At 38.4% G+C, this 14,441-nt stretch overlaps 1 protein-coding gene across 3 annotated transcripts in view; it reads left to right on the forward strand.

The window, feature by feature from the left end:
• The window catches only part of pign (phosphatidylinositol glycan anchor biosynthesis, class N), a 283,091-nt gene that overhangs the window by 223,064 nt on the left and 45,586 nt on the right, over nt 1–14,441 (forward strand). For all 3 annotated transcript variants that reach the window (XM_039753344.1, XM_039753343.1, XM_039753345.1), the window contains 3 exons: nt 10,569–10,624; nt 10,716–10,791; nt 11,374–11,447. In XM_039753344.1, coding sequence (XP_039609278.1) covers nt 10,569–10,624; nt 10,716–10,791; nt 11,374–11,447 — 206 coding nt within the window. The remainder of the gene's footprint in view (nt 1–10,568; nt 10,625–10,715; nt 10,792–11,373; nt 11,448–14,441) is intronic.

Genomic DNA, 14,441 nt, shown 5'->3' on the forward strand with positions numbered 1-14,441 from the left:
ACATGGCTGTAGAATGGCTGTAGAACACCACATGTTTTGCATGACAACATACAGCAGGGCTAATTAACAAAATTTTTGGATTTTTACACTGTAGTACAGTATGTTAGATTTTTGTTCTTGGTTCTATGCTGCACAGTTCACCTTACAGTAGAGCAGTTAATGTTTATCTAGACTGTAATTTTCAGGCCCTCTAGTTCAATTATTATTAGTATTTTATTCCGTTTGGCTTCATATCTTGTTTACATTAACAGCTACTACTTAGCCAAACTGAGCAGCCGTGAAAGAAAGGCCATGATCAAAAGATGACCAGGAACCCGATGATCTTGCTGAGCGCCTAAGAACTTGTGTTAAGATAGGAGCAACTTAAAGAAGGACAAACATCACTGCAGCACTCCAATGATCTAGACTTTATAAAAAGTATACAGGCAGAAGGCTCTCATCAGTAAAAGACACATGAAAATGAGCTTCGAGTTTGTAAGGCACCTAAAGGACTCTTGGACTATGAGAAACAAGATTCTCTGGTCTGGTGAAACCAAGATTAGAGTCATGTTCATAAGAAAGCAGGTGCTGCTCATCACCTGTCCAATACTGCTCCAGGTTAATTTTCAGCACAGGGACTAGAAGACTAGACAAGGTTGAAGCAAAGCTGAATGAAGCAAAGTCCAGAAATATCCTTAATGAAAACCTGCTCCAGAGAGATCTGGGCTGAACGGTGACGTTCCAACAGTGCAATGGCCCGAAGCACAAATCATAGACAATATAGGAATGGCTTAAGAACAGTTCTGGGAAGTTTCCCAACCAGAGTCCAAAGTTGAACCCAATCAAACATTTTTATAGAGACCTGAAAAAAGCTGCCCAGTCTACATTCATCTTGACAATGTTCAGGAGAATCTGCAGAGAAAAGTGGTATAAAATCCACAAATCTAGGTGTGTAAGGTGTGTTTCATCATATCCAAGAAGGCACTAGCGTGGAAACACAGATAAAGCTGTTTCCAGAGTAAAGGGTCTGAATACTTATGTCAATGAAATATTTCACTTATTTATTTTTTTATAAATTTACCAAAATTTTGAAAATACTGTTTTTGCTTTGTCATTTTGGGGTATTGAGTGTTGCTTAACGTATGGGGAAAAATGAATTTAAATTATTTTAGCACAAGGCTGCAACATAGCAAAATGTAAAAAAAAATTGAAGGGGTCTGAATACTTTCTAAATCCACTATATGTATACAAGGTTAAAATTGTCAGGACTCTTTGATGTATTTGATTAGATTATACTTTATATGTCCCCAAGGAGAAGATAAAACTTTTACAGAAACTCAAAAAAAAGAAAAAAATTCTAAAAGTAAACAACATTCCCCCCGCCCCCAACATACATAAAAACTATTTCCTGGGATAACAGAGAGAGCAGGCTTGTAGATGGCAGTAAGATAAGGTCAGACCTGTTTGGATTGTGCTATGGGTTTATATTTAAAGTCATTAATGTTTGGATAGAGCAGTGTCCACAAAAGGAACAGGCCTAATTGGCCTTGATTCCTTCTTTGAATTCAGCAGCACTAAGAATGATTGATCAAAAAGACGATGGTATAGAGTGACTCATTTCTGTTGCTGAGTCAGTCAGAATAATGCAGTTTACTTTGCCAGGCAGTGACATGGACAAATTCATTCCTCAAATTAATGCCTGGATCACTATTAGTTTTAATTATACTGTGCTCCCTTTTTATCACTGCATATTGACAAAAGTCTCCAGTCTTCCTCCTGCTTTATCCACTCAATCTGATGACACCTGTCTGGCATTAAAATAGCGTCTGAAATAACAGGGTTTTTCACAATTATCACAGCACCTGAACTCACTATAAACTCAGATATAACAGTTCCAATAAAGTCATCCCAGGTCTGAATCCTGTACACCTTACTTTAATCCTCGCCCCTTTTCCATCTCCAGACAAGCCTGCAACCTCCTTCCTTGCTCGGGACATTCTCTACTTCATCCACGGATAACCAGTTCTTCCAACAGGGTTTAACAGGACCCTTTAAGGAGGTGGTGATCGCTGTGCTACCAAGTAAATACGGAATGTTTAGTATATCCCACTTTACACTTTTTTAGAGTCTTTAATATTCACTAATGTTATAGACATTTGGTGTTGACCTATCACTATCTGAAAAATGTGTTCAGAAGTGTAATGTAAATAATTCATGTTGGCTACAGGTATCTTACTAGCATCAACATAGATACAAACATCACAAAAAAGTATATTTATCGTTTCCATGTTATACTGTATACTTTACTTCACATTGCTTTTCTTAATACACCCCATCTCCAGGACAGTTTTCTTATTGCTGAAATACTGTTAAACATTTTTGTATTAATTCTTTTCTTATTAGTAACATGTTTACCAGCCTCCTTTTCGTATGTCAATTCTTTAATATATTACTCTTGTGTTTATGTTTCTTATAAACAAATAATTGTTGACTTTGTTACAATTGCTAAAAAGCTGCCTTGTCTACAGTTTTTTTGCTTTTTACCCATAAAATATAGAGTGCAATCTTTGTTATGCTACTGCTTTGAAAACATTTCACAATGAATGAAATGCTCTTTTTAATTCAGCATTGTTCCTTAACAAATCCTAAATCAAAAGGATGTTCAGTCCTGTGCCTGAGGTTTTCATTCCAACCAGTCTCAAAAATAAATGGTTGTCTTACTTGTAAATGACCTAATTTTTGATTGGCCTTTTTCTTCCCTTATTTTGCATCCAGAAGTATGTGCTGATATATTTACATTTAAACATAATTCAGAAATTTGCATTTTCTGCCATGTCTTAAATATTAACTTTATTTTATAATATTCTTCCTAATTCATACAGTTTACTATCATAATTGTATCCAGATACTAAAGACTAGTAATGAGTAGCACAGGCACAGGTGCAAATGACACTGAATACTGAAGGGAAGCAGTTACTTCGGTATAAAATACTCTTTCAAGCGAATTAATAAGAAAAAACTTAACTTTCCATCACATAAACATCTTAAAAAGCAAGAAAAATAACAATAGTTAATCGCGCTAATCCGAGACAGAGGCTGCAAGCCGAGGGGAGGCAGAAGCATAACATCAGGAGTAGGGAGCCAGGCAGGGCCCTCCTCACTGTCCTGTTTCATGATCTATCTATCTATCTATCTATCTATCTATCTATATATATATATATATATATATATATATATATATATATATATATCGTGTATATATAGTATATACAGTATATCTATACTAATAAAAGGCAAAGCCCTCACTGACTGACTCACTCATCACTAATTCTCCAACGTCCCGTGTAGGTAGAAGGCTGAAATTTGGCAGGCTCATTCCTTACAGGTTACTTACAAAAGTTAGGTTTCATTTCGAAATTCTACGTGTAACAGTCATAACGGTTGACAACGTCCGCCATGTTAAACCTTCTTATTTATTGCCCCATCTTCACGAAATTTGGTAGGCGGCTTCCCTGTGCTAACCGAAACCGATGTATGTACTTATTTCGGTGGTATGACGCAACTGTCCGCCGCCATATTGAACTTTCCAACAGTCTTTGTTGCCCTCACTGACTCACTCATCACTAATTCTCCAACTTCCCATGTAGATAGAAGACTGAAATTTGGCAGGCTCATTCTATGCATAACGGTTGACAACATCCACCATGTTAAAATTTCTTATTTATGGCCCCATCTTCACGAAATTTGGTAGGCGGCTTCCCTGCGCTAGTCAAAACAGATGTACGTACTTATTTCAGTGGTATGACGCCACTGTCGGCCGCCATATTGAACTTTCCAACGATCTTTGTTACCTATGGGCCCATCTTCAAGAAATTTGGTACACGAGTTCCCAATGCTAACTGAATCCTACTTACGTACATATATACGTCCATAGCCTGCAGCTCCGTCACCGTATGAGGCGGCATTGGGTCCCCAAGCCTCCCATGTTGTTGGCTGCCTGCCTATATAAGGCCGTCCGTCGCTCCGGTCTCTTCATTCCCTTCCTTGCTTCGCCACGGTATTCACGTCTCCCTGCTGATAACTGCAGCCTTTTTATTTAATCCACGGCTACTTCGCTGTTTTATTGTTCGTTTATTACAATTATACTTATTGTATAGGTATTTCAGACTTAGTTTACATTGTTCAGGTACCCATTTCCTTTATCGTTCCAACCATACCCCCATTAACATGTCTATCGAGGTGATCACCATCGATCAAAGAACTGTCACTTACCGAGTGGTTTCCATGCCCGGAGATGGCGCCTGCCTTTTCCATTCTCTGTGTTACGTATTACACGGCCATATCAGGCTCACTCTTGATATCTGGAGGAACATTGTGTCTTATGTATTGAATGACTGGGACAGATTCAAGGTGTTGACTGATGATGGTACAGGAGATAATTATACTAAACAGGAGCACTATAAGAGTGTAATGCTTAAGCCCTTCACCTATGGTTCTGCATGTGAGTTGATGGCTGCCGCTGAATTGTTCGGTTGTTGCTTTCAAGTGTACCGAAATGGCTAAATATTTTACACCTTTGGACAACTGCCAGTGCCTCTTAAACATCTTAGATTCACAGGTGACGATTTCAGTAGTGGACACTTTGATGTTTATAAATGTTTAAACTCTCAAAAGCTGGATGCGAAGTTATCGATGAAACCGGTTGTATGGTTACAATGCTTGACAGATGCCGAATGTCATTTCAACACAACAAGTCCTGAAAATACTGTCGTAATTGAAACAAACCATGAAACTCAAACCAATTATGACAGCAGCAATCCATGCTGTGGGATTTGAGGCAAGATTGCTTTTCAAATGGCCAACTGTACGTTGTATGCTCAAGAGTGAGCTCAACGCACAGCTTAGTCATAATACAACCGGAGGGCTAAACTGACAACGTGGCATACAAAGAGATCCTTAGCAAATAATTATTGGTATATTTTCCCTCAGTTTAAAAAGGTTTAATTTTAATCTTAATAAAAATTTTAAGGCAGTACTTGCCATGAAGCTGGTATTCTGCTAGTATATTTTATATATATATATATATATACACACACAATAAATATATATATATATATATATATATATATATATATATATACACAATATATATATATATATATATATATATATATAATAAATATATATATATATATAAACTGCTCAAAAAATTAAAGGAACACTTTGAAAACACATCAGATCTCAATGGGAAAAAGAAATCCTCCTGAATATCTATACTGATATAGACTAGGTAATGTGTTAGGAACGAAAGGATGCCACATCGTTTGATGGAAATGAAAATGATCAACCTACAGAGCCCTGAATTCAAAGACGCCCCAAAAATCAGAGTGAAAAAATTGTGGCAGGCTAGTCCATTTTGCCAAAATTTAATTGTAGCAACTCAAAATTGTACGCAGCACTTTGTATGGCCCCTGTGTTCTTGTATACATGCCTGACAACATCGGTGCATGCTTCTAATGAGATGACAGATGGTGTTGTGGGGGATCTCCTCCCAGATCTGGTCCAGGGCATTACTGAGCTCCTGGACAGTCTGAGGTGCAACCTGGTGGCATTGGATGGACCAAAACATAATGTCCCAGAGGTGTTCTATTGGATTTAGGTCAGGAATGTGTGGTGGCCAGTCAATGGTATCAATTCCTTCATCCTCCAGGAACTGCCTGCATACTCTCACCACATGAGGCCAGGAATTGTCGTGCACCACGAGCCACTGTACCAGCATAGGGTCTGACAATGGGTCCAAGGATTTCATCCTAATACCTAATGGCAGCCAAGGTGCCTTTGTCAAGCCTGTAGCGGTCTGTGTGACCCTCCATGGATATGCCTCCCCAGACAATCATTAACCCACCACCAAACTGCTCATGCTGAATGATGTTACAGGCAGCATAATGTTCTCCATGACTTCTCCAGACCCTTTCACTTCTGTCACGTGCTCAGGGTGAACCTGCTCTCATCTGTAAAAAGCACAGGGCACCAGTGGTGCATCTGCCAATTCTGGTATTCTATGGCGAAAGCCAATCAAGCTGCATGCTGCTGGGCAGTGAGCTCAGGGCCCATTAGAGGACATGGGGCCGTTGGGTCACCCTCATGAAGTCTTTCTGGTTGTTTGGTCAGAGACATTCACACCAGTGGCCTGCTGGAGGTCATTTTGTAGGGCTCTGGCAGTGCTCATCCTGTTCCTCCTTGCCCAAAGGAGCAGATACTAGTCCTGCTGATGGGTTATGGACCTTCTATGGCCCTCTCCAGCTCTCCTAGAGTAACTGCTTGTCTCCTAGAATCTCCTCCATGCCCTTGAGACTGTGCAGGGAGACACAGCAAACCTTCTGGCAATGACACGTATTGATGTGCCATCCTGGAGAAGTTGGACTACCTGTGCAACCTCTTTAGGGTCCAGGTATCGCCTCATGCTACTAGTAGTGACACTGACTGTAGCCAAATGCAAAACTAGTGAAGAAACAGTCAGAAAAGATGAGGAGGGAAAAATGTCAGTGGCCTCCACCTGTTAAACCATTCCTGTTTTGGGTGTCATCTCATTGTTGCCCCTCTAGTGCATCTGTTGTTAATTTCATTAACACCACAGCAGCTGAAACTGATTAACAACCCCCTCTGCTACTTAACTGACCAGATTAATATCCCATAAGTTTCATTGACTTTATGCTATACTCTGATTAAAAAGTGTTCCTTTAATTCTTTTGAGCAGTGTATATATATATGTGAGACATGCCCGGACACCATCAGACAGACACTGCATCTTTATACAAAAAGCATGTTTATTTGCCTTCCAATCCACACAACACTGTCCCACACAGCACACAGTGCTCCCAGCACTAATCACCCTTAATCCTCCGGGCTTCTCTCCAAATGTCCGTGGGCCACCTTTCCTCTCTCCACGGGAGCTTCATCCCGCTCCCACTCCCAACTCTAGCTCCCAGAGTGTAGGAAGGCAGGCCCTTTTATTCTCACCCAGATGTGCTCCAGGTGTTCCCTCTGACAACACTTCCGGGTGTGGCGGAAGTAGACAATTCCTGGGCCCTCTGAGACTCGGGGTGCCCCCTGGCGGTGGACACGGGCCCCAATGGGCTTGAGCCTCCTTGCTCTTCTCCCGTGGTCCTCCTCTGATCCAGGGCGGTTGCCCCCTCGTGGCCCGGAGGATGTACATGCCACCTCCAGGTCCATCAAGGCGTCCCGGCTGGGTGTGGACCCCAGCTGGTTGCGACAGTTTGTATGTAATTTACAGTTATGTGTGTGTGTTTGTAATATAATATATATATATATATATATATATATATATATATATATATATATATATATATATGTGTATATGTGTATATATATATATGTGTATGTGTATATGTATATATATATGTGTATATATATGTATATGTATATGTGTATATATATATGTATATGTGTATATATATGTATATATGTATATATGTATATATATATGTATATATGTATATATGTATATATATATGTATATATGTATATATGTATATGTATATATGTATATGTATATATGTATATGTGTGTGTGTATGTATGTATGTATACTGTATGTATATATGCATGCTCACTGGAGCTCCTTATTCTGGAATATGCTAGATGCAATTGGCCATGAGTAAATCATTTGTGCTGTAGATCACTTTTTGCTTTTCCTAGTAACCTACCTTGGCTTTTATTGATGGTCACTACAACACACAAGTTTACAGGAAACTGTATTCTTTTGAATTGAAACAGGTAATTAGTAGGAATAAGGGGATTTTATATAGATGTCATTTCACTTTGTACCACATCTTGTAAAAATGGTTGCTTCAAACTTACTTGAATGTAACGTTTTGATATGTAGTATTGCACTGTTGGAAAGTTTTGAGGTGTTCAAACAAAATGCAGTTTACATACAATATGTTTACAATTGTCTCTTTTTTCCTGTCCATATAACCTTATACAGTGGAACCTCGGTTCACGACCATAATTCGTTCCAAAACTCTGGTCGTAAACCAAGTTGGTCGTGAACCGAAGCAATTTCCCCCCATAGGATTGTATGTAAACACAAATGAATCCGTTCCAGACCGTACAAACTATATGTAAATATATGTAAAGAGTAAGCACAAATATAGTTAATTACACCAAAGAATGCACAGTGTAATAGTAAATAAACTAATGTAACAGCATTGACTAACTGTGACACAAAACACCCAAGCTCCCTGCTCAGCTACACGAGCAGGCTCGCTCACGCTCTCTCTCTCTCTCTCTCTCTCTCTCTCTCTCTCTCTCTCTCTAGCTCAGTAGCCCACACCCTTTGTCCCAGAGGGGACTGGGCGGTCTCATGGTCTGGAATCCCTACAGATTTTATTTTTTCTCCAGCCGTCTGGAGTTTTTTGTTTTTTCTGTCCCCCCTGGCCATTGAACCTTACTCTTATTCAATGTTAATTAATGTTGATTTATTTTGTTTTCTTATTGTGTCTTTTTTCTATTCTTTATTATGTAAAGCACTCTGAGCTACTGTTTGTATGAAAATGTGCTATATAAATAAATGTTCTCTCTGTCGCGCACACACCCCTCCCCCCCCACTGTCAGCGTCGCTCTCTCTCTCTCTCTCTCTCTGAACAGAGGGGAACATTTGAACAAATCCGAACTTTAATTTAAAAACCAACCACAAGCAACCAAAAAACATTGCATGAGTTCATGCTAATAGCCTTACAGCCTGATCGCTGTAAACACTTTTTTTTTAAAAGTGAGTTTTAAGCACAGCGAAAAAAAAAGGAACATTTGAAAAAAGAGAAAAGTAACATTGCAACAATTCACGATACGAACTGAAAAATTAACTTTTGAAAAATCCGTAATACAAAAACCACCAAGAAAACTAACTTTGCATGAGTCAAGTTCTGGCATGAAGTGTTTTCCTTCAGGTGTTTTCTCTCTTGTGATTTCTTGGGTTTCTGGTGCTTTTAGCTGTTTAGCTGGTGGGAGCGAAAGCCTCATGCAGCCATTCCAAAAAGAAAGTTCTTGTGACCCAACCCTTCGTGTTTGCCCTCCACAATACTGGCAGTCTGGCTTTGTTTACATTGTGCTGCTTGAAAGCACGAGGGTTCTCAAATTGGTAAATGAGTAAACTGGTAAAGAGTTTTTCCACCTCTTCCAGCACTTGAAGCCTCTGCCTGGTTAACACTGTGCAGTAACTCCTTTTGTAATATCAGCTGCTTTAATAGATTCTTTCTGCTTTAGAATAGTGGAAATCGTAGATTTTGACTTCTTGTACTTGGCGGCAAGATCAGTAACACGAACACCATGCTCAAACTTTTCAGTAATTTCTTTTCTTTGATTTCAATTTTCTTCAAAACTTTCTTCTCACCACTCTTCACTTGCTTAGAAGCCATAGTTAACTGCAAAAGCACACGAAATACTGTAGAGCACAAAGAGAGTGCAGGTAAAGTACGCACGTCTAACTGAGAACAATGAACAGGGAGCGGCTCGCTCGCTCTCTCTCTCTCTCTCTCTCTCTCTGCTGTACCCCACCCCACCTTCGGCAGAAGGCAGGCAGTACATGCACACGAACCATCCCCCAACTCCACCTCCCGGCACAGGCAGGCAGGCAGACAGGCAGGCAAACATGTGCAGCAGTCTCCCCCTCCCCAGCAGGCACGTGGCTCGCTCGCTCACTCTCTCGCTCACTCTCTCTCTCTCTCTCTCTCTCTCTCTCTCTCTCTGCAGCAGGCAGGCAGTCTGACTGAGAACAATGCAACACGCGCGCACAAACCGAAAGGGAAACTGGCTTGTTCGTATACCGAGTGTGTGGTTGTGAACCGAGGCAAAAGTTTGCCAAACTTTTTGGTTGTGAACCGAGACGTGCATGAACCGAGGTTCCACAGTATTACATTAATTTCCCTGTTAAACAATCCTTAACTAACCAGTATATTGGTGCACATGCAATTTAAATGATAAAGTGGCTCATGATTTTGCAGCAAAATCTGAGCTACATGTGTAAAGTTCTTATTTTCTCCATGGTTTGTTGTCTCTTGTGAGGCACAGGTGTAACTTAATTCTTTCAGCTGTGTATCTGTTTTGGTAATAGAGACCCCACACGATTTCTTTTTAGCTGTATATGGTTAATTCATTGTTTGTTTTACAGATTTTTCTTAAACTCCACAAAATATGCCTTTCCGAGTTGAGCTGCTTTCTAAGATGGTTTGAAAATGGAGTTTGATTGTGGTTGCATTCTTATGGAAATATTTTGTTCTTACTGTATATTTAGTAAATATATCTTTGGTTTGAACCATGCTGTCAGCTTAATTATTAGAAACTATTAAACTATACAAACTACAGTATTATACTATGTTGGCAAAAATGAAGATCATAAGTTATGAGCCTTTAACATTTGAAAGTTTTGCCAGATTTGCCTATATTGCTTTTAAGGTAACTTCAAGAATCAATGTAAATTAAATTTTTTGATTAATAGTTAAATCTTTTTCAAATACAGTATATCTTCATCCATTTTTTTTTAAATCTTATTTTCCTCAGCAAAGCCGTTAGGTTTTCTTTATTGTTACTGCTTTCTTTGGGACTGGAAATATAGCATCAATTAACAGGTAATATTTTTGTAATATTTAAAAATAACTTATTTATACTTATACGTATTTATTGCTAAGCAGTTAATTAACTTGTGTTTCTATATCCCAGTTTCGATCCAGCTTCAGTGTACTGCTTTCTAACAGTATTCAACCCTTTTGTAATGGGATCGCTGATGATGTGGAAGGTATGGTTTTGAGTTTAATAGTTTTTTATTCAGGTGTTTCTCTAATAAGTAAAAGATATTACAGTATAAAATATTCCATTTTTTCAAAACATATTTCTGCCCCAGGGCACGCGATGGCTGCAGAGCCTTAAAATATTTTTTGCTCCATCTGATTTTCTCTATTAGGCAAATATTTCAGTGAATGCAAATATAATGATAAATGCTAGTAGCAATGAATTAGGATTTTATAAAACATGTCAGGAAAAAAAAAATAAATTTTAAAATAGTCATTCTCTTGATTGGATCTTTTTCTTAGCTATGTAAAAACTTGCCAAGCCCAAGCCAAAAAAATCCTCAACAAACCACACAACTACAGCAAATTGTGTTTTCTTCCAAAACATTTTCTTTATAATTAGTACATCACTTTGTATTTTGTGCAATTTCTTTATTACTTTTATTGTGTGTAAATAACAGAAATTAGCTTACATCTCTGTTGAAATATGAATATTGTATTGTGTGGCACAGATTCTTACTGGTGTAGTTTTTTGTATATTGCTATAATATAATGACAGATTTTAATTTTGAACACATTTTTCTTTGTAGATTCTAATACCATTTCTAATTGTGATGTGTGCTTTTGAAAGCATTCAAGTTTTCACACAACTTTCATCTAAAAGGTATTGTAAAATCTTCAAGCAGTGATCCAGAACTTTAATAATACCCTGCTGTATAATGTTCATCAAATGTTATTTAAATGCACAGCAGTGTGTTATTTTCTGTGCACATTTGAAATGACCACTGGGAAGTAACTGTATGACATGCAATTAAACAGCAGTTCTTTTCTAACATGATAAATACATGCATACTCTTAAATATATTAAAATATCTTTTATATGGATGTGAATTACAAGGAACTCAGGAAATACTATAGTCAGAATTCATGAACATAGTAAAATAATAATGTCATTTTTTTGTGTTTACACTTCAAGCAGTTCTGTCTTGGAAAGGGGAAAAGTCACAACCAATGTCTCTAGCTAAAAGAGAATAAATCCAAGCTGTTTTTGTTTTTCTATTTGTAAATAAGACTGTGCTTTTTCATTAAAAAGAAAATTCATTAATGGTAGCAGGACAGAAGTTATCCAACCACAAAAATACCAGTGAGCTATTCATGACACAAAAATAAGAACCCTACAGTTTTGCGTACAGCCTCTGAAGTGATGTAATGATGCTGAGAGGACACATTTAATACTTTTCAGTTTAATTTTACATATTTAGACTGCAATACCTTTTTTGAATGCTAGGGGCTCTGCCCTCAGCTCGCTTTACTCGCCAACCCCCAGGCAGGCGCTATGCTCTAGCCACTTTGTGGCTCTGCTGCTCACGTATGGGGAAGCTAATGTACAATTTAAACAGATTGTTATTTTCATGGGATTCGTTACATATGCATAGTAGAACTATTTACATTACAGTGAGTAATTAACCATAGTAAAATATAGTACAACATAATAAATTGAAAGAAAATTATGTTTCATGTTGTGGTAGAGGTTTTCATTATGTATAATGCTGCTCTGTTTGGCTTTGAAATTAACACGCAAATACTTTTTAATCTTAAACTTTTACAGTAAAACTTAAGTAAAAACAATATTTGGAATTAACTTTTCTTCAATATCGCTTTGAATTTTAATTCCGTGTTTGGGCTTTTTTAAACGTTTATCCCTGTGATTTGTTAATTATCATAGCAAAAGCTATTCTGAAAATCTGTAAACATTTTAATATGAATGGCATATCAAGATATCTTTTGGTGTCTGTTATCCGCGTAATATGTACTATATTACCTTTCTTGTCGTCTGTTAAAATTTTACATGTTAGAATTGTTTGACTAATTTTGTATACAACTAATCTTGTCCCATTGCATAGCCCATCACTCATACATAAATTATGCAATAACATTATGATACATCCTTCTTCCAACAGCAATTCGGCCAGTGGAACAGTTGTACATATTCTCATGGAATATTGTAAGCTGATGTTTTCATCTTCTGCACCGTCACCACCAGCTGTTTCAGCCTAGTCTATTGATACATATTTAACTAATTTGCCCTGTAACTGATCAACAATTTTCATGTTAATTCGTTTCACTTCACCGTTTCTCAGTGCTACGATTGCCCATGTACTCATTTCTTTTGTTGATAACCCTTCGGGATAAAGTTCTTCAATAAAATTTGGACATAATAAGCCTTCTTTTATTGGGAAATTAAAGTGAGGAAAACGTAAAAATTTATGAGCTGAGAGTGCAGGAACTGTGTCTGACAAAAGCATTCACACGAATGAGAGGTGAGAGGACCACGGCCATGTGCCATTAACTGAAAATGGTTGAGAGGAAGGCGGGACCCCCTCTACCAACTTGAAAAAATCTCTTGGCAGTAGTCTTGTCTCATCTCAAGATTTTCTTTTGTAATAGAGAGATATAAAAACCTTAATTATAAATGTGACAGTCCTGCATTGTATTGTGTCAGAGTAGTTCATTTTTCACTTAGGAATGCTTATAAATTGAATGCCACAGTGTTGCTTTGTTGTCTTATGGGTCCTGGGTTTAAATTCCACAGCTTATTTCTGTCTGTGGGAAATTTATGTGCTTTTCCTTTGTCTTTATACATTTTTCTGTGGGCATTCAGGGTTTCCTCCCATATCTCAGCCATCTAAGTGTTAGGTTTATTGGCAGTTCTAAATTGATGCTGTTATATTCTAGAAAGTTGATTCAGTTCATCTGGACATAGTTCTTTTTCAGTGAGATACGTTACGTCACTCATCCAAGTGACTTCCTATGTCTTAGTTCACTGTAGGTTTCTCCAACTTTATAAACAGTACCTTTGCATAATGACTGAAACTAGCACCGTTGACTAACAATGGGTCGTGTGATCAATGATATGCAAATTGTCCATTGATCAATGGCCATGAGTACCATTCACAGACAGTTGGGGAATGGCAGCAATCACAGCATTGTAAGATGGTGAAAGATGTACCCTTAGGCCCCCTCCTTGGTTCAGAGATGGTCGTTCCTTTTTCATGTAATGGCCTCCTTAACTCCTTGTTAAAACCAGCGTTCCTACCTGCCCAGGATGTGCACATCTTCATCACTGAAAGAGTGACCACTGTCCTGTAGGTGTAAATAGACTGTGGAGTCCTGGCCTGACAAGGTAGTTCTTCTCTGTTGTGCCATCCGCTTCGCCAGTGGTTGTTTGGTTTCCCTGATGTATAATTCACAGCAATCCTTTTGGCACTTGACTGCTGTGACAATAGGGGTCGCTGTTGCCCCATGAAACCCCGCAGACAAACATCCAGACACCAGGTAAAAGTATCAAAAATAATTTGAATTTCTTCTTTCTGATATTGTGCCACAGTAGATACCACAATCACCACCATAAACAGTCTTAAATCAATAATAATAATAACAATAGTGATCCTCCTCTCCTCCCAGTAGCTCCATCAATCTACCACCCAACTCCAGCTCAGCCTGCTGGGTTTCCCAGAGTCCTTTATGCTGCAGGGGAGACACCATCTAGCGGCCTGAATGTATTGGCCAGGATGAGCTGCCGGCCGTCCATCACATTGCGTAAACTATATTACTCCGTTTGTGCCACGGCACCTAGTCCTCGGGGTGGACCAATTTT

Source organism: Polypterus senegalus, chromosome 5 (genome assembly GCF_016835505.1).
Source record: "Polypterus senegalus isolate Bchr_013 chromosome 5, ASM1683550v1, whole genome shotgun sequence".
NCBI classification, from domain to species: domain Eukaryota; kingdom Metazoa; phylum Chordata; class Cladistia; order Polypteriformes; family Polypteridae; genus Polypterus; species Polypterus senegalus.